The sequence below is a fragment of the Watersipora subatra genome, chromosome 7 (genome assembly GCF_963576615.1).
Source record: "Watersipora subatra chromosome 7, tzWatSuba1.1, whole genome shotgun sequence".
In the NCBI taxonomy this organism is placed as follows: Eukaryota; Metazoa; Bryozoa; class Gymnolaemata; order Cheilostomatida; family Watersiporidae; genus Watersipora; species Watersipora subatra.
The window spans coordinates 18975555-19002643 of NC_088714.1; the positions used below are offsets into that span (position 1 = coordinate 18975555).

Sequence of the window (27089 nt, forward strand, 5' to 3'; positions counted from 1 at the left end):
AAATTGCCATTAAAACCTGAAAAGCTTTTTTTAATCAAAATTAAGACCGGCCAACGAAACGCCGATAAAGCCATGTGGCAGAGAGTAGAACCATTAAGTCATGCGCATTTCACAAGAAAAACGCGCACATTTCACCGGTCTATGGCATTGTCCAATTGCCTAAGGTTTCTGTAACTAACGTAGAAGTACTGAAAAGTAATCGTTTCTTTTTTGCCGATTTTAAAGATAATAACTCTGACATTTTGGATACTTATAATGAGTACTTTGGTATTCCAACTGATGTCTAAAGCAGTGAAAGTAAAGGAAATGACGATAATATTTTTCTAACGATTTTTATAAGATTATTACGGTATTTAATTCTAAGAATAATTATTCGATTTTATAAGATTATTATAAGATTTAATTATAAAAATAATCATTTGAATTTACAAGATCGAAGTATATAGTGACCGATGGTGTGCAATACGTTACTGTTATTATTTTTCTAAAGATTTTGTTGATGATACTACGGCTGTGCCCAATATCGCGGTACTGCCAAGCCGTTTTTAACATCTGCAAAATTAAGTTATAGGCCAACACTTTCTTATAAATATACAGCTATTTCTATGACAACCAACTAAAACCTGTTTAGATTTTTAAATTCAGCATAATTTTTTTGCGTGTAAATACAAAAATCTAGATAAATATCACAACTTCTTGATATTGGTTGCTATGACGCTCTGAAATATAAACAAAATTGTGCATTGGTTTTTGTTTCTCAAATTTTAACACCAGTTTTCTCAAAACTATGTTTTTGCACTAATGGTAAACATGCATTCAGTTTATGGACCATAAAATTTGCTGTAATTAAGCTGGAATCAAACTTTTTTTGCAAAATAACTGAGAATTTTCTCCTTCTGCTAGTGTAGATAACTCTAAATCTCACACACCCGACTCAACCATGGTTTCTGTGATCATTACCCATTTCTTCACTTTGGTTACAGATCGCCGTCAAAACCATTCTACATTCAACACAACCAACTTTCAAACTGTGTATATTACACAGCAGCTTGCCATTTTATTTCTAATATTGCATTTCTCCTATTGCAGGGGAGAGATATAAACATATAAATTTTTCCTTTCGTTGTTGCTGTTTGTCGTACATAATAACACTCAGTACATTACAGCTACCATTGCAGCTACCATTGCAGTTCTCCTATTGCACTGCAGAGCCATTCAACTGCTAATATTGCATTTTTAACCAGCAGTACCTTTTCTTTTCTAACAATTAAATGTCTTGCCAATGCACCTCAATTACCACCATAAACTACCGTTACCATAAACAGCTGGTGAGTTTTCATGATTAAAAATTGACATGGTATTATCGTTGCAAATATAATGGCAAAGCATCATTGAATGCTTTTCTTAGCTACACAGTATAGCATAACCAGAAATAAACACGTATTCTACGGCAATCTTTTAAAATTGGAATTTAACGGATTCTCAGCCTAGTCATCACAATTTTTTTCAAGAGTGTTAGCACTCATTACACAGAATTGAGAATTTTGTTTAAAAAAATTGTATTCACTAAAGCTTTGTCTGTTGATCTGATAAATAATTTTGAAAGTTTCATTACCTACCGCAGGAATGAGATTTTTCTTGCCAGCACAAAAGTGAAGCATTTACAGAGCTCAAATGTGCATAACCTGGTTTGATCTGATAATTAGTAAAGTCAACACTGATCAACCATCTAAATCTTAAAGTGCAGACATGATGCTAGAGGTGGAACGAGACAGGTTTTTTAAGTTCGAGACGAGACTCGAGACACTGTCTTGTGAAAATTCGAGACTCGAGACACGAGACAGTAAAATAATGAGCATTTGGTGATGATTTCACTACACAAGTACTAGCTACTCGGTATATATAAATTAATAAATCTATTTTTAAATTGAATTTTCACCTGGTGTAAACGATTTAAATACAACATTTTAATTATTATAGTGATATGCATGTAGTTTTTGTAAACAAAAGTGACACAAACAGCTCTAAAATACCGAAGTTATATATTCTAAGAATTTTGAGCTTGATTGATCATAATTATTATAAACATATTGCTTTGTACATGTATATTTTTACCATCTATTGAATAGTTCTTACTTTTTAATGTAATGTGTAATGAAACCGATAGCCGTCGCTCTACAAAGAAATACCGCAACTAAAAGAACACACGATAACACTTTCATTCTTATCGTTTCATTAATGTTAAGTTTTGTTTATGTATTAAATGTAGTATGTGAATTATGTTTAAATTGTACTCATGAAATTATATTAATTACTGTATACATGCACATGTATATTCTTATTTTGAGTTAACAAAACGTCATTGTTAACCGAACACGGACTATGGTCGACACGGCCTTTCGTTCGTTTCTCCGTGTCCGGGCAAGTTTTACCCACGATTGGTAGTATATACGTAAAAGAGGCCCGAATTTTATAAAGGTCAGTTGGTGTTTAGACACGATACGATAAAATACAGACATTTTTCCCGCAAAAGTTATCCAATTTATTAGATTGAATTATCCGAAGAGTAATTAGATACGACCCGGTATCTGTTTTAAGAACACAGACCGAACTAAAATATAACAGGGCCGTTGTCCGGACTACATGATTAGACTCAGTGGCCAACATCATCAATAGCAACAGGTAGTAACGGATCGGGTATAACTTTAAAGGCAGCTGCCCGCAATCCGTTACAATATATGGAGTTGTTGCTACCGCAAGAAGCCATGTTTTAACGACCGTGCGCAGGCGCTTTATTTCTATTTCCTGTCTCGAGTTTGGCAATAGTTAACTCGAGACGAGACCGATACGAGACGAGACAGGTCGATACTCGAGACGTCTCGTGTCTCGTTCCACCTCTACATGATGCCTTTTAAAAGTTTTATGTTTTGTTTATATGGAGTTTTAAACAATAAATGAATATCTGCAGGATCAGAAAACTTGAGACGGTTACCAATGTCTCCCTTAACATGACAAGTTATTGTGAAGTAAGCGTGAGAATTAAATGTTTGTTAACTATGTATGACATTGATCGGTAATAAAAAGAGGTGCGCCTTTCGGTGAAACTAATAGAGGTAATCCTCCTGTGGTAATCCTGAGTCTTGCATACATTAGAACTGATACATTATTAGAGCTTTTTGTAAAATAAAAATGCTCTCGCTCAAAAAAAAATTTATATGAATACTTGAAAGGATTTTTTAATGCCATTCATATGGAGTTTAAACACACATGTGTGGCCATGTGTTTGAGTAATAAACACAGATCAATTCAACAAATAAGCAGTGGTATTTTTCTTTTGAATCATTGGTTTTAGCCATCTTGCAAAACCACACAGAATATGCTAAGTCCATCTATTCACATCGTTAAGTGTCAGTAAGTATATTTGTAAGGTTGCATAACAAGAATTGTATGCTGCTTGTAATTAATGCCATGTTTATATTAACTTGTTACAAAACCACTCAGAATATGCTAGTTCCATCCTCTAACAAAAGAGCTAGAGAAACGATCTTCAATAGCAGTGAGCAGTCAATACAGTGAATGACACTCAAAGCTCGCTTCACGCTCAGGAACTAGCATTGTTCCTCCTCATCGTGGTTCGGGTTAGGACACAACATGATGTTGAGATCCTTGCGATTCATACTATAGAAATGATCCCTAAGAGTATGATCTTACCTTCCTTAGAAATGGAGCAATTATAACTAATTTAAACTAAATAGTTCAATCTAGTGTCAAAATTGATTACAGAAGAATCAGAATATTACAGACACTAGGCAATAAAACAATTTGTCAAAAAATTCTAAACATAATGCTTTCACAACAAATATTTATTATTTCAATTTCATGACCAAAGATTAAATAAAAGCTAAAAAGCAAGGGAGATAAGTCTTCAGCAGACTAATGCCATTTTCTTTGATAGGAAGTTGAGTGATGGTCTATTTAACAAATTTACAAAAAATGTTTAAGTTAAAGAAGTTTTATGTATGTAAGTTTAACATTTATTTTTTAAAAATATGTTGGTTATATATGCTTCTATGCATATTATAAGCTCCAAGGCTATGCCGGACTCACAAGACCCTGGATTAGAACGTCACATGACGTAAAAGCTATATATACGGAGTGACCGGGCCACAAGATCTTTTGTTCTTACTTCTTCTTACTGGTAAGTGACCAGCAGGAATAAAAAAAAATGTTTGCAAAATTGTAAACCTTTTGTTTACTTTTGAATGCTTCAATTCAACCTAAACAGTGTAGCTATGTATTTTTTGGTGTTTTGTGAGTTTTTATGGTGGCTTGTTTTTTTACGGAAATAAAGATGATTGCACTTAGAGAGCTGATAATTGGCATGTAAGGTATTTGTGCTAAAAAGAACTTATTAGGAAGCTAAAGCCAAGGCCAGCTGCTGTAAGTAAAGTGATAACTTTTTATTGAAAATTACAGAACCCAATGTGTTTTTAACTTGACTAACTAACTTCACATAATTGAATAAAAGACAGTCATTGAAAATATTTTGCAATACTTTTTACGTGATCAGCAGTGAAGCAAGTTTAACCTTTAATACACAAGTATTTGTTTTTATCATAGTTCTAAAATACTAAAATATGTGAAATAAATATCGATATTCTAAGGTCATCTTTTTTGCTAAGGATGATTCTATAAAATGTTTTAAGTGGGATTGTTGTTTTTAGGCTGTTCAGCAAGTTGAAAAAGACAGAGCAGAAACACCTGTAAATCTAGAAATATTGATGTAATTTTTATGGCAGTGATTTATTCATATTGTAACATATGCCTAGTACTGTAAACCAAACCCAATATAACAGTTATGGCTATCAATGTCATTAGATATGATGATTTAACAATGTTGGCAGCTTAAATCCAACTAAACTTAATCATTTACTGTTCAACAATTAACAAAACTTTGGTTTGCTTATTAACAATAACATAACAAAAGCCAATACTAACCAGTTTTAAAAAAACATTTCAAACATTCAAACTGAAATGTGTTGATCTAAAAGTTCATATAACGTGTCCACTCCCTGTTTATAGCCTACTAGCTACCAAAAGAGCTTTACTTGTATACTGATGGCCAAGTTGGACGCCTTGGAGGTGGCGTTCTTCTTGAAGGATAAGTTTGTCGTCGTGTGGTGGTTCGTCGAGGTGGGTAAGTTGGTCGTCGTTGAGTCGTTCGTCGAGATGGGTAAGTTGGTCGTCGTCGAGTTGTGCGAGGTGGTCGATAGGTCGGACTCCTTGTAGGAGGGGTTGGAGAGTTGCACGAGTAGTAACCACCTGAGCTTCTACATCGCTCTGTTAAGCGAGTTGGACCTGAGCATCTGCAACTTCTACTTTGACCAACACATCTTCTATAGATGGTGCGACGACCTGCAAGAGAGCAAAAGTTCTCTGTAATTGGTAAACATAGTAATAAAAGAAAAGTACTTTTCCCTGTTTTATAAACGAGAAGCTATAGCGATCTTCTTATTACTTTAAAATGCATAAAATGAGATACATTTGGCTTGAACTTAAAAGTAATTGATGTTATATGCAAAACCTTAAATGGTAATGCAAGATTACCACAATTCTTTAAAAAAATAATGTAAAATGTAACAAATTTTTAAGAAGCAATTTTAAGTTTTTACTAAAATATGTTTTCTACTATCACCCTGTTATGCACTTTTACATATAGCAGATGATCATAGTATTTGTAATCACCCAACTTAAATAAATTTAGACCTAAAGCAAGACGAAAAACAACAAAAGACCGACAATAAGAATCAGTTCAAAAGTTATTATTATTGTTTATTGATGATGTAATACAAACATTAAGAGCTACTGAGATATTAATTATTTATGTGTTACTACGTACCACGGCAACATGAAGTTGTGCTATAAGTTGACCAATGGCAATCAGGTGGAGGCACATCTCCTCCATCACGCCAGAGATCAAGATCAAGTTCTGGGAAACTTGCACAGCTGACTGTTCGGGCTCCATTGCTAAAAATCAAATAGAGAGTTTTCAGAGAATGGTGAAATAATTATATATTGGAGCTTTAGTTACTCATTTGAATCACAAAGTTTCGCAATTAAGAATTTGTAAAAAGAAATCTATTTATATTTATTAATACATGTAAATAGCTAGTCAACTAAACAGTTCTACTTGTGTAGAACATAAAATCACTGATGGGTTTTTTCATAAATTATCTGTTAGTATTCATTCATTATTCATCATGTAAGTATTCATTGCAAGACGACGTCTCATTAAGGCATATGCTATAAAGTTCAACACACAGTAAATAGATACAAACTTTAAAAGCATTTGTATAAATCTATTTAGGGTATAAAGATATTAATATTATTAATATAGAAAATATAATATAAATCTAATTTGTTTTCTTTACTTTTTGCCATAAAATTGTAAAGAATTTCATCCTTTTTCATAACCTTTTTAAGTATTCTCCAGTTTGATTCACCATTTCATTTCCAGAGCACATTTCATTTTTAGTTTTGCTAAAAGCTATATCTGGTTTTACTCTATTAGCTACAAAAGAGAGCTAGTAATAGGGCAGTTAGATTCTGCCAGTCTTTCACTGCCAGTCATTGCATGCTCTTAGATTTTAACTTTTTTAAACTCTCACTCATGGTTGGTGTTTACAGCACTGAATTAAGTTTGAGAGATGTACTTACTCTCCATCACCAAAGAATAGTTTGTTGACAATCGTCGGTAATCCATGAGCCTCACACGTCAGCTGAGCATAAGAGTATCGTCTGATGGCAGCAATTTGGGCTAAAATTAGGCCAAAAAAACTTTCCATATAGCTGTCACAAACCTCAATGCCGATCACAATGATAAAATTGATGCAGTCTTTTATTACAATATACTACAATTTTTACAAAATCTGACAGGTTTTTATCAAAAATGAGCTATAAAAACAAGAAATAATGAGTGTAAGCTTTAAAGGAATAATCTGTTATCCACAGCAACAGCATGAAATGAAAAAAGACCATTTCAAATAAGTTGAAGGTAACCACACTAACCTCGAGATAGACCACTATCTGAGCTCTCAAAGAAAAATCTGTCTCCTTTCCTGGAGTTTCTAAATCCATCACCAAGTATATTAGCAAAGAGCTCTCCTATTAGACCTCCTTGTACTGGGAACTCTGTGACACCTTATAAGAAAGAAACAGGGGTGACTTCTTAAGTAAACTACAAGCTACTGTAAAACATCCCATAGACATCAATAAACTGAATGCGTTACTCAAAGACAGTTATAAAGGCTACTGAGTATGATGTCGAAAGTCAAGTGCGATAGAAAAGCAACAATTTATATGAATATACAGCAAGAAGCACACACTTGAGGTATTTAATTTCTACTAGGGTGATTGTCTCTCCATACCTATACATTAATTCAAAACTTGTTTTCAAAGCTGTTGTCAGAAAACTAAAAACAAAAGAACTAATTGACGCTTAATAACTTATACAGCAACAGACTGCGAATAAATTGGTAGTTCCTCTGCCTCCCCTTATCCACTACTTATACACATTTGAACCTCACCTTACAGTCATTAGTACAATATATTCAAGAGAAAATAATAATCAGTAAAGATTAAAAAGATTAGATTAGATTAACAGCTAAGTAAAATTATATTTTGGTCCACATCAAATAAAATCTTTACACTAGCAATTTTTTGTTGTTGTCTGTTGTAACTTTGTGAAACTATGCTATCCAGTTTTCTAAGAAATAAATCTAAAATGGTATTAGAATCAATTAGACGTTAGAAAGGCAATCATCAAGTTTGGCTGCTAAAGATTTACTAGCTGCAAAGCAATTGCATCCTGTGAAAATGTTCACAATCACTGTGTTCTTTTTGTATTGTACTTTTGTACCTGCAATATAGAGCTCAACATCGTCGACAGTTGAATAGATACTCCTCAGTTGATTTACAACATCTGAAGGGTGAGTAGCAAGTAGGTCATTGAAGTTCCTTGGTTCAGAGAGTCCATAGTGTTTCCTGTAAATATATTTGATTGACTAGTTTGTCTATCTTGTTATATGGTGTCTTTGTAGAGTTACTATGACAGTTTAATTATTGATACTATTTATCAATTTAACTGCCAATGCTACTACTGCTACTACTACTACGGCTACTACTACCACTATGACTACTACTACTACCACTACGACTACTTCTACTATTACTACTACTATTACTATTAACACTACTACTACTACTATAGCTACTAATACGACTACTACTACTGTTACTACTACTACTATTACTACCACCATTACTAGTACTACTACTACTGCTACAACTTCTGTCAGTACTACTACTAATCTACTGATAATAACAGTACCACTACCAGTCTTAGAGGTACTTTCAGCACAAGTGTTACTTTAACACTGCTACTACTAGTATTAGAGGTACTGTACAGAACTACTATAGCTCGTACTGTCACTACTTCTGCGTACTACTACTTCAATCCATCTAACTATTATTATTTTCATTATTATTGGTATAATAATTATTGATTAGCCATTGCTAAAAACTAGTTTGTTCACTGAAACATCAAAGTTCTAGTAAGGTTAAATAGATAACTCAAAAGTGATCGAAAAGTCACTACCCTGGCTCTGTGAGATACTCGGCACCGGGAGTCACCAATAATAAACGGTGGCTAATCTATGAGATATGCATATGCAAAGCTCAAAAACTGGGACCAGGCAGCTTCGTGAGATAATTTGGAAACAATAATGAGAACATCTTGTTCATTATTATATATTTGGTACTTATAATTGTCCTGCTGTGATCACTTACATCACTAGTTACTGTACCTCGTATCTGTCTTACATATTACAAATACTCAAAGCTTCTTTCACTATCCGTTGTATGCATAAAGCTTCCTAAATACTTTGTATATACTTATGTATAACAACAGCTAACTCTTCATATTTCTGTTGCAGTTTGAAACTCAATAAAAAACTTCAAGCTTGAATAGAAAAGAATAAATATGTCAATTATAATAATGTCTTTACAATAGGTAATAAAACTCTTATTGTGACTATATGCCATTTTCACACGCTTCTTGTCATAGATTTGTGTCTATAGAAGACTAACCTGTAGTCAACATAGGAGTTTAGCCCGTGGTCACGGCCACGGTTGATGTTCAGAGATACAATGTCACTCATTTGATTGAACAGGAAGTCTCTCATCTAAAATATGCAAGTAAAAGGTTGAGACTTTATATAACTTAAAAGATGAAATTTAACAAAATAAACTGCTATAACATATTTATTTGTTTTTTCTGTGAGAAGTGAAAGTACTATCTATTTATTAAAATTTAAGTTTACCGCTCTCATCTAGCAACTTGCAAATAACAATTAGCATTTGGCAATAAGTATTCAGCAATTAGCGCTTGGCATTTAGTCCTTGGCAATAAAACTCTAAAATGATCAATTATAAGTTGATATCATTGGTAAGTATTACTAAATTAGGGTACTTTCCCCTTCTCCAATATTCTATTACAAGCTCTGTGTGATTAGGAAATCATGCACGGCTGATGAAAGTAGAGCTTCTCACAATAACATGAGTACAACATATGCAAGCAAATATATGTAACTTATAATTGACAAATGATACATAGCATACACATGTAACAAATACATTTAACTAGTGGTTGATCAGCAAAATCAATACAAAATATAAGGATAACCTGCGCCAATATCTAAAAGAAATACATACATTCATGTAATAAGAATAGCAAATTAGCTGATACCACTTACAGGTCCAGGAAAGTTCTTGTCTACCTTCCATGGAACATCAGTACTCAGTCCTCTAACACATTGCTTTGTACCTGTAAGTTATTAGAATACTTGTCAGTACAGTGAACTCTGGTATTTGCTGAATCAACAACTCTTATCAGGCTGTTACCGGGCTCAGCATGACATTTGTTGCTGAGCAGATCATCTGTACATTACTCATGTTGAAAACCTTCTATTAACTTTGAGATAGTAGCTTTGGGTACTTGTGATACAACTAAAATTTAACGATGAACTTGCACACAAAAAATCAGCAGATTTTTATCAGAAAATGTCAGTACTTTTCTATCATTTGCAATTGTTTTTGATGTCTGACATGGTCTGATTGCCTGAATGTTTCAATATTAAAAGCGACAAAAGTTCATCTCGGTTAATACACTCAGAAGAAAAATACATCAAAAATGACGTCATCAGCTTCTATCATTGCTATAGTTGGTATCAGCTATTATGATCAAGTTGCAGTGTTACGTTTTTCTATTACATGTTTGTCAATCTTTTTGCATTTTTAGATGCCACAATCACACTTTCGCTTAATATGAGCCTTTTAAAAGTGATCAAGTTTTGTTGATTTTAATCTAGAAACATCCTGGCTATGTGATCACGGCAAACATCAAATACGATCAAAATGGTAAAAAATGGAAATCCTTTCTGATAAAATTAAAAGATTGATTAAAAAGTAGAAGATGTTGACTGGTTGGTGATATATTGCAGTGTTTTAATTAAAACACATCCATAATCTTTCAATACAAGACACTTACCATCATTATAGATAGTGTTAAAGTCATTAAAACTTGTTCGCAGATCAGCGGTAACAGATGCTCCGCTGTCCTTCTCCAAGGTGAACCGACCGTTGATTAAAGAGTGACCAAATCTGAAGGCAGCTGCAGCCAGCTCGTTACTGTAAAACAAATTTAGTTTTTCTTGAAGTAAACCCTGATAGAGTTACAGAACAGTAATAAAGAGATTCTTATAGACAGACTATTAAAGTGCTACCCAGAAGTCTCTGTATCAGATCTCATGTTTACATCTGCTCTTGATTTTTACCTGCACATCAGAGTGAGTTGGAGCACTAATTCTCATAGTAGCAATTACAAGCTAACAAACGCCATAAAAATGGAGCGCAATAAACTTTTTTTTTTAAAGAATTAACTTTCCGATTATAATAAAAAGGCACTAGGTAAAAAAATGTATAAACAGAATTTACAATAAATTTCTATAGCTGGAATTAGATTTTTAAATTCAAAACTAGCCTTTAGCATCCAACATTGTTGATATCATATGATATAGGCTTTATGGATTGACATTAGGTAAAAATTTAATGAAAAATATATAAGAAAATTTGAATGCTCTGTTGCAGTAAACAATGCCATTTTTTGAGAATATTCTGGCCATTTTTTATGGCGAGTACTGAATATTAGTTTTTATATAGTATTATCATTTAAACTATTGGAAACATCAAAGAAAACTACACATTTAAATCCGATGCAGAAGATTTTACTACTAGGAAAGGTGAATGTTTAGGTTCTCAATGCAAAATATTTAAGTGAAAGTTTTATTGGTTAGCTATAAAAAATTTTATAATTACATAAATTATAATAACTTAAATAAATATATTGACAAACTATAATTTTTTTCATCTAAAAACCCTTTGGTAAAAGGTTTTAAACTTTTTTTAAGAATTCCAGTATTTTGATATGGTAACCCAAGTATTTTTACTTATAACATCTCAATTGAAATTCACACCTACACTTTCGTATATAAAAGTTCAGTAGTTAGCGAATTTTATCTGAATAGAACTAAATACTAATAGAAATACATACTAGATGGCTGGATTCACATTTGGGTCATGACCGTCATAACTCTGTAGTCTGTATTTGCTGATGATGGAATTTCCAAGAACAATCGGCAGCCACTCATAGAAATGAATGTTTGACTGTATGGCAGCGATGATTCTTCTTGTTTCCTATTAATATTGACATTTGCTACATTTAGATTAAAAATGTAAACAATTATAGCACAGCTATATTATACACAATTATATATACTTTCTACACAATAAAATAACATCAAAGCAGAAAATCTTCACCCGAATCACCTGCACCCTTTTTGTTCAGCTACTATTTATATAGTAATATATTAAACACTTTGGCTGAGACACAAATGGTTACTGTATATTTACAAAAAAAAGTATGTATTAATATGTATAAATCTGTCAGCTAACATTATGCAAAACAGTATTATCACAAAATGAGAATGTTTGAAGTGGCTTAATTGTACTTTAAAGGTAAAGAAGGCTTTTATTATTGTCAAAGAAGGATTATTTATGATGAAGCTACAATTCAATGTATAAAAACAAGTGTTTCTGGTAAGAAAGCAGCCTTGAATATTGAATCTTGGTACATTCTATGTACTTCCAAAACATAAATGTTTGGCGCTATTCTCATCATAAACTCAAAAGCTTTTAAAGAAAATATTGTTTATGTAATTGTGGCAGTTTTTAATATTTGTTATGAGATTGTACCTTTATGCAATTATTACTTTAAGACTTGTCTAACTTATCTATTATATTACCAGTTTTATCATTATGACTATTAGTTGTACCTTGAACGCAAAATTTGTAAAAAAAGATATAGCTTATTTGCAATCAAATTTTTATTATACTAAATCTATAAAGAACTGTCATTTACATATAAAACTATTTATGAAAAAATAATTATATTAAATCCATCAAAAACCTGGTGTAAGGATAAAATTCTAAGAATTTATATTTAATAGATATTCAAGACTTGCAGAACTTTCTTTATTCAAAGATTAGTTTTATTTGAAAAATTAGTGGCATAAGAAACTAGATGAAGGTTTTTCTACAATCTTTCTCAAAGTGCTCATAGTGTTCACAATGTTAGGATTTATCATACCTGGAAGAGCCGCTCATTATCCCAGTTGGAGTTCAGAGCCGCTAGTCTGTCAGCAATCTGGTTGTGTTTAATAATAAACGATGTGTGGACAGAAACCAGGTTTGCTGTAAAACATCAAATATTCAATTATGTGCCTTCAACTACATGTAGTTTTAAACAACTATAAACATGCTGCTATGCCACAGTAGTCAATGAATAGCCTTGAGCTGCCGTGAAAAGTCAAAGACCAAGTAGTCGTACATTTTTTCTATGGGGTGTAATGGAAATGTAGCTCTATGTACTTTCGAAATTTAAACAATGTTATGAAATGTTGATGTCACTTCAGTAGCACTTTGTTCCTATAAATAGCTAACAATGCACAACAGCAGATCTATCAGTGGCAAGCAAATAACATTCTAGCAACATTCGAAATTATGTGAAATCATGCTTTTTCTTGATTTGCACATATTGATTTGTTCATTTTTTTATATCGCCTTGATTTTCTTGTTGTGAGGGGCTTTTGAATTCTGTTTTACAGCGTTTAACAGAAAGGTTTTCTTATTTCTCTACTAACTTTTTTAACCATGCAAATAAATAATCAAATAAAATGTCTTAATTAAATTCATTTGACAACCTGGTAGCAGTTACTCAAAAGGTTTCATTTATAATAAAAATAGTTGAACTCACGTGTTGTGTTGATTCTGTTGTCTCCACCTGCAAACGGACATCTAGCAGCAGAAGCTGGGCAGTTAGCTGTGTCAGGAGGAGGAAGTGTGGCACCATTGACTGTTTGAGTCGCCATTCTACCTCCACTGGGTGCTCTCAGCGCTTGCTGCTCTTCCAGAGAGCTGCCGTAAACATTGGACGCATCAAAGACGTGAGTAATAGCATTCATTTGCTCTCTCGGACCTAAAAATATTGACAATTTATAGTTGACGAACAATATTTTTAAATTCCGTGGTTGCAGCAGTTTAAAAGATATCAATATACAAAGCATCACCAGAAAATTAGCAAAACAGCAAAAAATCTACAATCTGCCTCTAGAAACTACAATTTTATTTATTCCTTTGTATGATAGGGCATATTAAACATTTAAAAATGAGTTGAATATAAAAAAACAATATTTAGGTTTTTTTAAACAGCAAAAACTTTAAGTTTTAAGCCAAAAGCAAAGCAGATAGTATCAGAAGTTTTGAATATTCTTATTATTGGATGATAATTACATAAAAGTTATAAATCACTAGCTGTAAGCCTGATCATGCCCAGGAACTTTTTTATTTTCATACAGCTAGTTTGCAGGTAGATTCCTCAGACACTAATTCTTAAGAATCAGAAGTAGTTGTACAAGCAAATGTTTTAGCGCACCGCCAAAAGGCAAAGAGCATATATGTATGAAGATCGAATGAAATCAGCGCATAATTTAAAACACTGTTTATGCAGACTAACAGGTAGACAGATACAAACATGCACACGCACACGCAAACATGCACGTACACACACACACGCACCTGCACACACATATGTGCACATGCACACTCGCACACTCGCACATGCGCACACATACACACAAGCACGCACATGCACACATGCACACACATGTGCGCACGTGCACATGCAAACTCGCACATGCACACACGCACACCCGCACATGCACACACACACAAGCACGCATATTCACACACACAAGCACGCATATGTACACACACACTTGCACTCACAAACGTGCAGCACACACAATGATGAAGTGTAATGCACTAATAAAAATATTAAGACGGAAGAAACCTGTGCTTTTCAACTGACCTGAAACGCAGTCATGAAGAGGAGCTGCACCAGAACGTATATGATTGATACAGATATCTTTTCCATATACAGGATCATCCTGTAGCTCAATCTGCTGACAGACATTCCCTCTTTCTCGGGCTACTAGTTGTCTAACTTCTTCCAGCTCGGCACGAGTGCCTGGTTGCCCAAATGCTGCTTCAAATATCTGATCTGGGCAGCAGGCTGCATTGCCTACAGCAAATTAACAAAATATTATTCAAAGGAGCAGAATCTATGAAATTATTTTATCATTAAACAAAATAACATTAAACTTCATCAAGCGTTTTTAACAAAGTCAGAAGACAAACTTTACATATAAGCAAAAATTAATTGTATTACAGGTACTTGTATATCTCCCTTGTTTTTAAATTATTAATAATAAAAAATCTTTTATTTTTATCACTATGGTATCTTAATGAATTTGATAAAAAAATTTGACACTGTTAAAAAGTTATAAAAAAGTTTTTATGTCACAATTTTCAAAAGTTATCAGGTAAATCACACATGGAATAATGGTTTTGATGTTTTTGGAACCTAATTATTTTAAAATGAGCTAGCAGTGTTGCAACATCTAGCATTGACAGAAAGATAGTTCCGTAAATGTTTCTCTACCGATGTAACTCAAGGATGCGTTATGTTTGTCTACTCCAACATCTACTACATTCGCTTTAATCTTTCCATATTTATAAAACAGGGCAGAAAAACTTTGCTTAACACCAGAAAAAAGCTACTACACTTTTGATTTCTTTAATATTTAGCTGTGCATCTACAGCCTTACTTAGAGAATACATAACTATGTATATATCAATATATTTACCAAAATAATAAATTGTTGCTAACAGCTGCCACTCCACTAACAGTATGAGTTACTAATTCTGCTGATCCGCTGACATAAATCATGAACAGACGAAGTCTCACTCTTACAAATACTATGTTTAGCAAACGGGTACATAGCTTGCTTACGGTCTGCTAGGGTAAGCTGGGTGAACTCATGCGCAATGAACTGTCCCCACTGCATGACGTGAGAGCTGACTCCTTCAAAGTTAAGTACGACATTCGTAGTAGTGACAGTAGTAGAAACTTCTCGAGGAGATCTGAGAGGAGTGTTTGTTGTGAATTCAGTGACTCGTCTCTGTTGCAAATCTGTAGCATGGTAAATAAACTTACATAGTTGTCCGAGCAAGCAAATCTAACGAACAAGCTATGCGTTATGTAAATTTTTATTAAATTAGACTTGAGAAAGTGCAAATACTTTTAGAAACCAAAGAACTAAAAGCAAGTATCATTATGCAACATGAAAATCAGCAAAAATGGGCCCCATAATTTTTTAAGTTTTCAGTTTTTTATTTTATGTCTGTTTTACCAGAAAGTTCCTTATTTAAAGTAAAATTCAAAGTGTAAATGAGGTCAACCAAGAAGACGTCAGGTAAAATATATAGCAAAGAATCATTGCTCTAGAAGTTCTGCTTTGGTAAAATTGATTAGTTACAGCAACGTGATCATCATCTCAAAAGACAGTAATGCAACCCAGAATTAACTTGCTATAGCCTTAGAAATAGCTTATATAATAAACAAAGAGTATCAGCGATTACTAGGACTGTCATCTATGAGTGCTCTAAACTTCATTTATCTATAGCATTTCATTTTCTGTTTACAAGCAAAATATAACTTCACAAATGACTGCTTAATGCATATTTGTAAACTTTGACAGCAAATACCTTGTGCTATCCAACAAAAAGAGATATTTGCTGAATAAAGTTTTCAAGTCTTAGGAAATGTAAAGAACAGGTTAGAGGCATCGAGCTGTTTCATAGGCAATATGAGTATGATAACATTTAAACTATTGGTCTCATTTAATTCTATAGTTTTTCTAAAGCTGAAAATGTAACTCGATGATATTTACCATCCTCATATCTAGGTGGAAGGATTCTGGAGTACGGTGACATTGCCATTCCCCATGTCTTTCTTGGTCTTTGTGTATTGGTGCATCTACCGTTAGGTTCTCGGAATCGTGAAGTACATGGTGCATTGTTGTCATCATCATACACACACGGCCCAGGTGTTGTTACTGTTGCTGTACAACACAATAAGATACATGAAGTTCATAACCTATTTATATAAGCATGCTATATTTATAATGTAAATTCAATGTTAAACGTTCAATGTTGGTAAATTTGTTAAAGAATTTTTATTATTTTTGTTGTAAAAATATTTTAGATCTTACACGCTGTAACTAAACTGGCTTTTATGTAAAAATTAACAGTGATCCGCAAAACATTGTCATGAGGTTTAAAAGTATAGAAAGTATGGTCTGAGGGGATAAATAAATATGAATATACGTACATGTACTAAAGGGGATACCTCTTATGGATGATTGTGTTGAAGCTCCATCAAAACCTGGTGCACCTGGTTCACCTGCTCGTCTGATAAAAATAAAATGTAAAACAAAAATTAGCAGAAAAATGCTTCACTAGTAAAAAAAACGAAATTACTCCAATTTGTTCTAAATACTGTGAATTCTCTATTTTAATAGACTTTAATTGTTTAAGGCAAGATTGTTTTGTAAAGATGGTAATTGAACAAACATAGTGTTGTTTATCTAATCATCTCAAGCTACAGTTGCTTTTGTTGAGTTGAGAAGTACACTGAGCAGGTTTCATGTTGTAGCTATTTGATATTAAGGGTTGGCTTCTCTTTCTTTGCATCTTAGCCCAAATAAAGATGATGCAGCGTAAAACAAAAAACCATGTTTCATCCTAATAACCATGGCATATATAAGTGAATTGATTTGGATCAAGAAAGGGCATAGGTTTAGCAGCTTACATTTGTGATGGTGGTGGTGGTGTTGGAGATGGTTGTGGTTCAGTTGGTGAAGTGTCACTGAACTGATCAAGAAAATTGTTTTCACTTGCATCTTGCGCTAGTTCAGCATCAGCAGCTGCACATATGACAAAAAGGCACATGTTGGCAAGTGTCAAAGGTTATAAGTTGTATGTGTGTAACAAACAATTTAAAAGAATGCTAAGCAGTTGACTCGAGTAATACAAGATGTATAAAAAGTTAAAATAAAGCTCTACTGAGGATTTCTAGCACACCAAGTAGTAATTTGGTTCAAAAGCTACTGCTTAGCATTTTTAGTTTGTAGATGCGCTGTTTTTAATGTCGTTAATTGACAAGGTCTTTTAGACATGCCTTTACTGTCAAAAGCATATTCAATTTTTAAATTTTATCGCTCCCGACTTTTCGGTTGATATTAGTTGTCAATTAGTAGTTACTAGTTGTTAATTGTTAGCCGCTAGTTGTTTGTTGATAGTTGCTAGTTGTTGGTTGCAAATGGCTAGTTTTTAGTTGCTAATTGTTGATTGTTAGTTTTTAGCAATATTAATATTTTATCGAATTAATTGAATACAAAAACAAAAGTATTTTCAGAATGGTGGTAACTGCTGGCAGTAACAGGGTATTGAATATTTTACAAATTACCCACAGACTTATTACAGCAAGTTGGTATTGTTCAATATACCTATCATGAGATTGTTAGTGTTACAGTGTAAAAGTATAAAACCTGCACTCAAAAGGCTAAAGGTCAATGTTGCCTGATATTGCTAATTTTTGTTTGCAAAATTCAATCTTTTTTCATTTCTCGAATGATGGTAGTGTGTGGGCTCAGCAGAGATCAATGTATCTTCATTTAAGAAACATATTTACAAAGTAATAGGCGATAAGATACAATTGCTGTTTAATAAAAGAAAGAACTTACTGGAAAGTATGTTGGCATTGATGGTTTGTCCTGAGACTCCTGCCAGTCCTCCAATAAAGAGCAGCCTTTAAAATACATACACTTGTGGTGATCAAAAATATACCAGCTAACTTATGGCAGAAAATTAATGCATATAGTGTATATATATATTACTTTGTTAACAATAGTTTCATTTTAAATAGAAGTATCTTTCAAATTACCCCATACAAGCCTCATAAAACAAAACAAAAAGGGGCAACGGTTAGCTACTAAAATCAAATAAATTGTTTGACATATTGCGTTTCAAATACATATCTCTGTAAAGAGAACAGACAGTAGGTTGAAGATTGTTGAGGCAGTGAGTGATGATATTTTCCAAATAATTGTTAGAGATATTATGCCGTTTGTTCAAACCACAAGTTGAAATGATAGTCATCAGCAATTTTCTGACAGGGTTTAGTTGCTCTATGAGACGTATAACTCACAAATATGCAGTTACTAGCTTTTCCTCGTCTGCAGGTTTATATTCAGCTGCTATTATCTTTTAGAAAAGAATTAAATAAAATCATCTTTATAGAACGGTACTACTAATTACAAATTAGTCCTTGAAGTTTTAACTATTCGTTACCAAGTTTTCACTGCATTGAATGTCATTGCTTCAAAAAAGGGCAACAGTTAGCCATCAAAATCAAATTAATAGTTTCACATATAGTGTTTAGAATACCTTTCTCGCCTGAAAATAAATATTAGGCGGAAGACTGCGAGGTTAAAAAAAAAAAGTTGATGTACTTTTGTAATGCGCACCAAACCATTGAAATCATTTTAATCAGTAAGCAAAAATAAGTAAAGTTGAACTATACTTACAGAGTTATAGAGAGCATATTGTGCGCCATGTATCCCCTTATCATGACAACCAGCTCAACTGTTACTCTCCACCACACCAATTGGTGCAATATATATACTCAAAGTTGAGGAAATGAAGGCTCTGCTTCTAATACCACAGCAAGGGGTGGAGCGAATCCTGGGTCACAGATGTTTACCAATAGTAGTTTACTGCAGCCATTGTTCAGCAATATAATCAGTTCTGTTTGAAGCATATGAAATTTAACTTTTATATCATATTAAACTTTAAACCTAATAATGAAAAAAAAGGAATGAGGGAGAGGTACATGTGGAACTTCTCTGTTGGGAGTGTAGCTACGCCCTGCGCGCTTACAAGGAAATCTGTAATTAAACTTTTTAAGCAGAAAAGGCATTAATCTCAATCAAATGTCTGGAGGCCACGCTTTCCTCATCCCAGCGTGTTTGCCACTAAAAATGAATTATCTGCATAAAGGGCTGCGAGCCAAAAATGTCATAATAAGAATATATGTTGCTATCAGAATTCATAGGAAAGGTAAAACAGCTAGTGTATTATCAATTTCGAAATGGATTTTGCTTCATGGTCTTGGGCTTTGTCAATAAAGTCTGCATGTAAGTTGTGCGAGTTTTTGGTACTCATAACATTATTTCATTTAGTTGAGTAGTAACAGTACTAGCGAATAAAATGCTGTAGCAAATATTTAATTCTGAATAGAAAGCTGGTTAGACAGCGATTTGTGTCACACTTGATGCAAGCACTACTAGTACCCTACATCACTACTAGTACCCTATATCACTGCTAGTACCCTTTATCACTGCTAGTACCCTTTACCACAACTAGTACCCTTTATCACTGCTAGTACCCTTTACCACAACTAGTACCCTGGCTGTGTGCTCAGAGAATAACTACTTGCACAATTGTTCCATAATGCCTGAATGTGGTTGATTGGTGTAGTTATAGTAGTCTTAAACTAGCAAGTTAGGTGTTGTAGGTTGAATTCCTGTATGATTCAACTTTCTGCTAGACAGACGGACAGGTGAACGCAGTTCTTATTATAGTAATGATTAGCCAAACTCCTAGTGTAACGGATCCCCTGGTTCGTAGTTATATTGTCACATAAAGGTGTTGAGGCATAGTGTATATTATATTCAAATTTATTATTTATGCTTGTCAATACCGTTAAACTACAATAAAATGATAACTTGATTGTTAATAAAAGGTTATTGAAAGTATGTTAATTATATAGTTGGTCATCTGCGAAGCCATTGGTAACATATAAAATAAAACACATAAAGTAAAAAATATAACATTTATCTTAATAACACATCCAGAAGATTGCTAAATAGTATGTGACACCCCTTCTGGTTAATTATTGATCATTTATGTATATGAAATTGCTGTAATGATGAAACTTAAAACGAGTAAAAGAAAGAATCAGCATAGAAAAACAGAGCTGAAAAACTATATGTTGTTGGCTCAAAGGCTGACAGAAAAATGACTTCAAGCACACCTGATTAAATGTATAACACTATGGCAAGTCAGGCAGACCACACAAGACCCAGAGACCACATAAGATCTACAGATCATCTGGCATTCTGTTCTGGGCGGGAGCAGTGAATCATACAGGGTGTCTAGATTGTGAAGTGCACTATCAATTTAGGAAATTTAATAGAGACAAGCAGAACCATACACCCGCCATTGCTTGGGTATTAAAAAACAGGTTATAAACAGTGGCAGGTGATGTAGCTGCCTGCTATTAGCCGGCTACAATGCTAATGACTAATTTTGTGTCAGCTACTATCCGTATTGGTAAACTTACTAATAAGAGCCGTGAGAGCAAGCTTCGGTGATGTTACATAATGCAAAGTGGTATGCATATTTTAACTAAGATAAAGACTCGTACTACCTAATAAATCCATTGCATCTCACGTAACTTAATTGGTTAGGTTATTGCCTGGTGAACAGGAGGTTCTGAGATCAAATCAAGAACAAAGCGGATCTTTCATTCCTAGATTCTAATAGCTATAGTTATATAGACTAAATGATGGATTTTGAGATTTATACATGTATATATAGAAGAAGAAAGATACAGTAAACATTTTCAAAAATAGAAATAACTAAAATAATCCTTAGTAATGGCCCTGACTTTGTTCATAGACCAGCATACCACTCTAGCTAGCATCAATGTGTGTTTAGACCAGGATTATTTATTGGAGTTGCTTCATCCCCGAGAAAGTCGGGAGTCGGAACAGCTTCTCTTCTGTTTATGATTGGAAATACATTTTTACAAAGACTTCACATCAAACCAACTCAAACTTATACCATACAAAATGGGTCACCCTTTTTAACCAATAAGATTAAAAAAGAATAAGTCATGGCTGCAACTCAGTAATTAGTTGTTCAGTGTTTATCGTTTTAAGGATATTTCTAACTGATTATTTGAGAGAACAAAATGCGCAGCCACTTTTTCATGCCTGTTCTTTTGGTGCCACCGCGAGATTTGATGAAATAACTTTTTGGTATGTGCAGCCAATAAGGGCGTTAAAAATTAACAAACATAGTACGTAGCATTTTACTGGTATTGTGTCAATGACTGGGGCAAAGCTGTTTTTACAACCCATTTGCGTCTTACAACAAACTTATTTTAGCTGAGTTGAAGCAACGCCTTTAAATCGGTTTTGGTGTCAGCATATTTATTAAAAACCATACCTGCAAAACATGCTTAGCAAATAAATTTTGACAAGATGCAGTAAATTAGGCAGCTTTGATTTGAGCCTAGATTAAGCATAGCGAATAGTCATAGTTTTGGAGCCTAAGCTATCTGGCAGGATAAGCTTAGTCACTAACTCTTTTGATCAACATTGCAAAGGCAACGTGCATGGTTGAGTTGAGTCTGTTAGGTTACTTGTGAATATTAATAATGATAGTATTACCACAACGATGTAAACCAAACAGCCAAAAAGAGTGTGCTATTACATAAAAAAGTTATCGTGCTTATGGAGACTTCAATACTTATTTGCTGACTTTCATCAAAAATTAATTTAAGCTTATCCCAAGACAAAAAAAGTTCCAAAATAAAGCATGATGCTGACGTGAGATGCTGACGTGAGATGCTGATGTGAGACCAGAAACATGATTACTTGAAGACTTGGGAAGTATTGCAAGTCGGATAGTATTAGATACTTGATTATGTACAAGCCAAAAGCTTAAATAACATCAAGATACGCTATCAATGTCATTATTTTCTTGAACTTGTACAGTAAAAATTCATTCGGAATTGTTAAAAAAAGCTGAAATAAAGTGAAAAGGAAGTAAGCAGAACCAAAACTATAGAAATACCCAAATTCCTAAATATATTCAAACCTTTTAGCACATTGTTTTACAACTATAATCTAGTCTTAACTAAACTTTTATGCAATGAATTCAATGGTGTGTAGCACTCCCCTACAAACCTTGTGTGCATATACATCATTCAAACAACATGATAAACCCAATAATCTCAGCTGATTCCTATAGATTGTTATTTACATTTGCATCACTGCAATGGTGTAAATTCATTTATACCGTAAATAAATGTAACATTCTAAGAAATTAGAGAATGCATTTTAGACTTGTCTCCGCTGTTGAAACTCTTGAATAATTTTGCTAGTATATGCTAGAATTTCTAATTCAAATATGCTAATTTTGCTAGAATATTTGGTACAGATCAGGCGTTAGAAATACATGGTTTTGATAACTTGCACATTTATAAGCTAATGAGAATAACTGGCTAGCCTGGCAAACATAATCTAGGGTCGGCCATATTTTATTAGACAGAAAGTGCTTAATTAATAACAAACCTAGCCACTGCTCCTAGCTAAAGCCATAAAACATAAAGGCCATCATCTAATTAGTGATATCTACAAGCATGTGGCAAATTAGCTGTCTCTAGGTTTGTAGTAGCTCAATATGTTTTTGTGCAATAAAGGAATGCTTTTTAAATAAAAATTATAAACAGTAAACTATTACATAATAACTTTTTACTCTATGCGCAATTTGCATTCCCAATCAGAAACATTCAATTTTTTTCATTCTAGATTTCAGGAATGTTTTTTTTTAGGTTTTGCTGCTTTGTCACAGGTTTTCTGCAGTGCTGGCTGCAGTTTTTTTTAAACTACTAACTGTTAGAGGTCTATTTGTATTTTCCATCTTTCTTAGTTTCTTTTGCTGTCAATATAATACAAGTACTGGATTAATAATTTTTTTGCCTTGTATTGTTTATGCCAAACTTTGTAATCAATCAAATTTCTGCTCTCACCATTTTTTTGCAAGTTTTTTCTCATGTGACATGCCTTCAGCAGAATTTTTGCATTAGCAGTGATTATAGATGCTGCCAATGTTTATTAACCCATAACCACTTATTAACCATTGGGTAGATAACTATAGCTATATTGACAACATATATTGGGTAGATAACTATAGCTATATTGACAGCATACATTGGGTAGATAACTATAGCTATATTGACAGCATACATTGGGTAGATAACTATAGCTACATTGACAGCATACATTGGGTAGATAGCTATAGCTATATTGACAGCATACATTGGGTAGATAACTATAGCTATATTGACAGCATACATTGGGTAGATAACTATTAATAGCTATATTGACAGCATACATTGGGTAGATAACTATAGCTATATTGACAGCATACATTGGGTAGTTAACTATAGCTACATTGACAGCATACATTGGGTAGATAGCTATAGCTATATTGACAGCATACACTGGGTAGATAACTATAGCTATATTTACAGCATACATTGGGTAGATAACTATAGCTATATTGACAGCATACATTGGGTAGATAACTATAGCTATATTGACAGCATATATTGGGTAGATAAGTATAGCTATATTGACAGCATACATTGAGTAGATAACTATAGCTATAATGACAGCATAGATATCGGCATTTAATTTCCTTAAAAACAGCAATTCAGTTCAACAGTTGTTTGAGTAAGCACGACCTCAAAAATATTTTAGCATAGACTGTGAGCTCATCTGGTAATCTTGCTAGACATTAACAACACAACTTATCTACTAACAGCTACTGAGTGACAGTGAGTATGGCATACTCTTCATACTCACTGTATTATTACTGACTAGTGCCCTGGCAGTCTCATTTACTGTGGAAATCATCAGGTGTGCCAATAGCGCACAGAGAATAACTATGTATACAATTATTCCATAGTATTTAATGTTATCGTTATGGGCTATGAAGCTAAGTCCAGCAAGATTCTCAGGCTCTACCAGTGGCCAGGTGGATGGAGAAGGCTCTCAATATAATAAAGATTTTTTTGTGTTTTTTGAATTAGCTACAGAGTAATAAAAGTTTCGCATAGTTTTGGTATTACATCATATCTAATTGGTGAATTATAATTGATGTTCAGTTTGTATATTGATGACTGAAATATTGCCAAGCATGTAGGTCAGAGTTGAATATTCTTTTGCACTAATGGAGTGATTTTTTCTGTGATTGTGAAAAGTTTATTCTTTTACTCCTTTCAAGCTTTCTTGTAATTCTGACTCATGATGCTAATTTAAATTGGGTTACTATAGTAATAGCTATCAACGATCAAATATGAACCTTTTACATGGTTCCTTTTTACTTTTAGCACTGGCAAATTTGATATTGCAATTTTTTAACTGTTTAAATTTCTGTGTAAGTTGAGCCATCCTAATTCTATTTATACTTGGCTGTGTTGACCAACTACGCTAAAACATCTCTCTACAGCCGCTTTTCAGGAAATAAACAAGCTCTAACCTTTTGACACAGAAGTCTTGGCAACGAAACTTGAATTTATAAGGCTGAAGCAAAAAAAGTTCTGTTTCACACAAAAAATCAAAAAATAGACAAAGTCTTTATTCTTTTCATAGAAATAATTCTAGGCGATAACGAGTTGATAAACATATGAGACATTTTTATATGAGCTTGTTGTAGTTAATCCTTGATGTCTTTAGATATATCTACTTTTAGCTATATAAAACAAAAGTATACACAGTGTAGCAACACGTGTGCAGCTTGTCATCTTCCTTTTTTGTTATATTGCATTTTGATTGCTATTGTTGCACAATAATTAAACTCATTGTGTTAGATTGCTTTGTTTGGTATTGCAGTTTGCTACATTGCATATTATTGCATCATATTGCAGAGATAATATTTCTGTTGCATCACCAGCGCGGAAAATAATCAGAGATTAAAGAGAGAAAATGGTTCGGTTTCTATTGCAACAAAAGTGAAAGAATTAAGTTAAGCCAAATGGTGTTGCTTTTTGGATATCTATACCCTGTTGTTAGCTAAATGGTGTTGCTTTTTAGATATCTATACTCTGTTGTTAGCTAAATGGTGTTGCTTTCTGGATATCAATACTCTGTTGTTAGCTAAATGGTGTTGCATTCTGGATATCAATACTCTGTTGTTAGCTAATTGGTGTTGCTTTCTGGATATCTATACTCTGTTGTTAGCTAAATGGTGTTGCATTCTGGATAACTATACTCTGTAGTTAGCTAAATGGTGTTGCTTTTTGGATATCTATATTCTGTTGCTAGCTAAATGGTGTTGCATTCTGGATATCAATACTATGTTGTTAGCTAATTGGTGTTGCTTTCTGGATATCCATACTCTGTTGTTAGCTAAATGTTGTTGCTTTCTGGATATTTATACGCTGTTGTTAAACTTGTATTGCACTACGTTTTACTATAGACTTAGCTAATAAATGCTTGAGTTGCATAACACTAACTGTGGTGACAATAGAAGACCACTGGGGACTGAATAAAACCAGTAGCCAATTTAATTCCAGCTGATCCGTTATACACATCTAGCCGCATTATAAGCTGAGACCTTTTCACAAAAGTCAGATTTGGTCATGTGCTCTTAGCTTCGGCTTTTAATCGAAGTCGTGTTTGTGAGGTCATTACATAAAAAGTTATCATATACTGAAGAATACAGAAAAATATTAAAAGTCATGTAGCCTTAATGCTGATGCAAAGCTAGTATTTTATAGATATGTTGAAGAACAGCAACAAATTCCCAGCTCATGCACTGTTATAAAATAAGAAAACTGTTATATCATGTGGTCTATATTTGCAAATACCCTACAAGTTCCAAGCAAGTCATATAAACGCGTGGCAGTATGGAAAAAGCCTGCACCTGAAACTTACCAAAGTTGTTTGTAAAAGTTGACCAATGCAATTTGCAAAAACTTTGGAATTGAATACACACAGAAGTTTTGTGAATTGTGATTTTTCTAAGACTATGGGAAATAATATTGGGCTTTTAGTTTATCGCATACGAGGGCAGAATAGTCCAAAGAATATAAAAATTTCAGGCATATTCACTGTTTACATGTGAGAAAATCTAACCAAGGCTACACTTGGAACCATAAAATACTTGTAACACTTAATCAACATCTTTAAACATGACAACACTGGGTCAAAAACTGAGTTGCATTAAATGTATGAAAAACTATAAAAAAAAGGTTTCTTGACCAGTTGCTAGCACCAAACAAAAATATCTTATTTAGGCACTTATTTTTGTAAATCTAAATATTTTTCATAGTACATTTGCATGCGCACAAGTTGTATAGAATTAGAGGCAAATACCATTGTGAATAGAAAACATCTGGTATTTGACGAAGTAGTGGTTTACTGCTCTAACTGCTATTGCAATCTGGTCATCTCTATTGCAGGCTACAAGTAAGTTTGGTGATACTCAGGATTTAATCCGTTTCAATCAGCCAGATTCTAGATGGGTGCTGACGAGACTGGTTCTCACAAATCAGACAGAGCCTGAAATCAAATATGGTTAGCATCCTGGCAGAAGGCACAAAGCATATGCGTGTGAAGTTTAGATGAAAGTCAGCCATAAATGTGAAAATGCTT

General features: G+C 33.5%; 1 protein-coding gene, 1 long non-coding RNA gene and 1 other non-coding gene across 3 annotated transcripts; all 3 read right to left on the reverse strand.

Annotated features, from left to right (window-relative positions):
• Positions 1-3492: 3492 nt before the first annotated feature.
• LOC137401261 (small nucleolar RNA U3) lies at positions 3493-3709 on the reverse strand. The gene has a single exon (XR_010979308.1). It is a non-coding gene; the product is annotated as a small nucleolar RNA U3 (small nucleolar RNA).
• Positions 3710-4784: 1075 nt separating this feature from the next.
• Positions 4785-16624, reverse strand: LOC137399389 (chorion peroxidase-like). The gene is made up of 14 exons (XM_068085480.1): positions 16467-16624; positions 15527-15706; positions 14543-14755; positions 13430-13651; positions 12764-12867; positions 11669-11811; positions 10607-10746; positions 9813-9883; positions 9148-9242; positions 7919-8043; positions 7069-7200; positions 6718-6817; positions 5900-6027; positions 4785-5415 (listed from the first exon to the last, which is right to left on the reverse strand). Exons 1-14 carry the CDS (start codon positions 16513-16515, stop codon positions 5105-5107), a joined length of 2013 nt encoding a protein of 670 aa, XP_067941581.1. The 5' UTR covers positions 16516-16624; the 3' UTR covers positions 4785-5104.
• Positions 16625-17402: 778 nt separating this feature from the next.
• Positions 17403-19190, reverse strand: LOC137399392 (uncharacterized). The gene is made up of 3 exons (XR_010979155.1): positions 19164-19190; positions 18321-18385; positions 17403-17501 (listed from the first exon to the last, which is right to left on the reverse strand). It is a non-coding gene; the product is annotated as an uncharacterized lncRNA (long non-coding RNA).
• Between the last annotated feature and the right edge of the window lie 7899 nt (positions 19191-27089).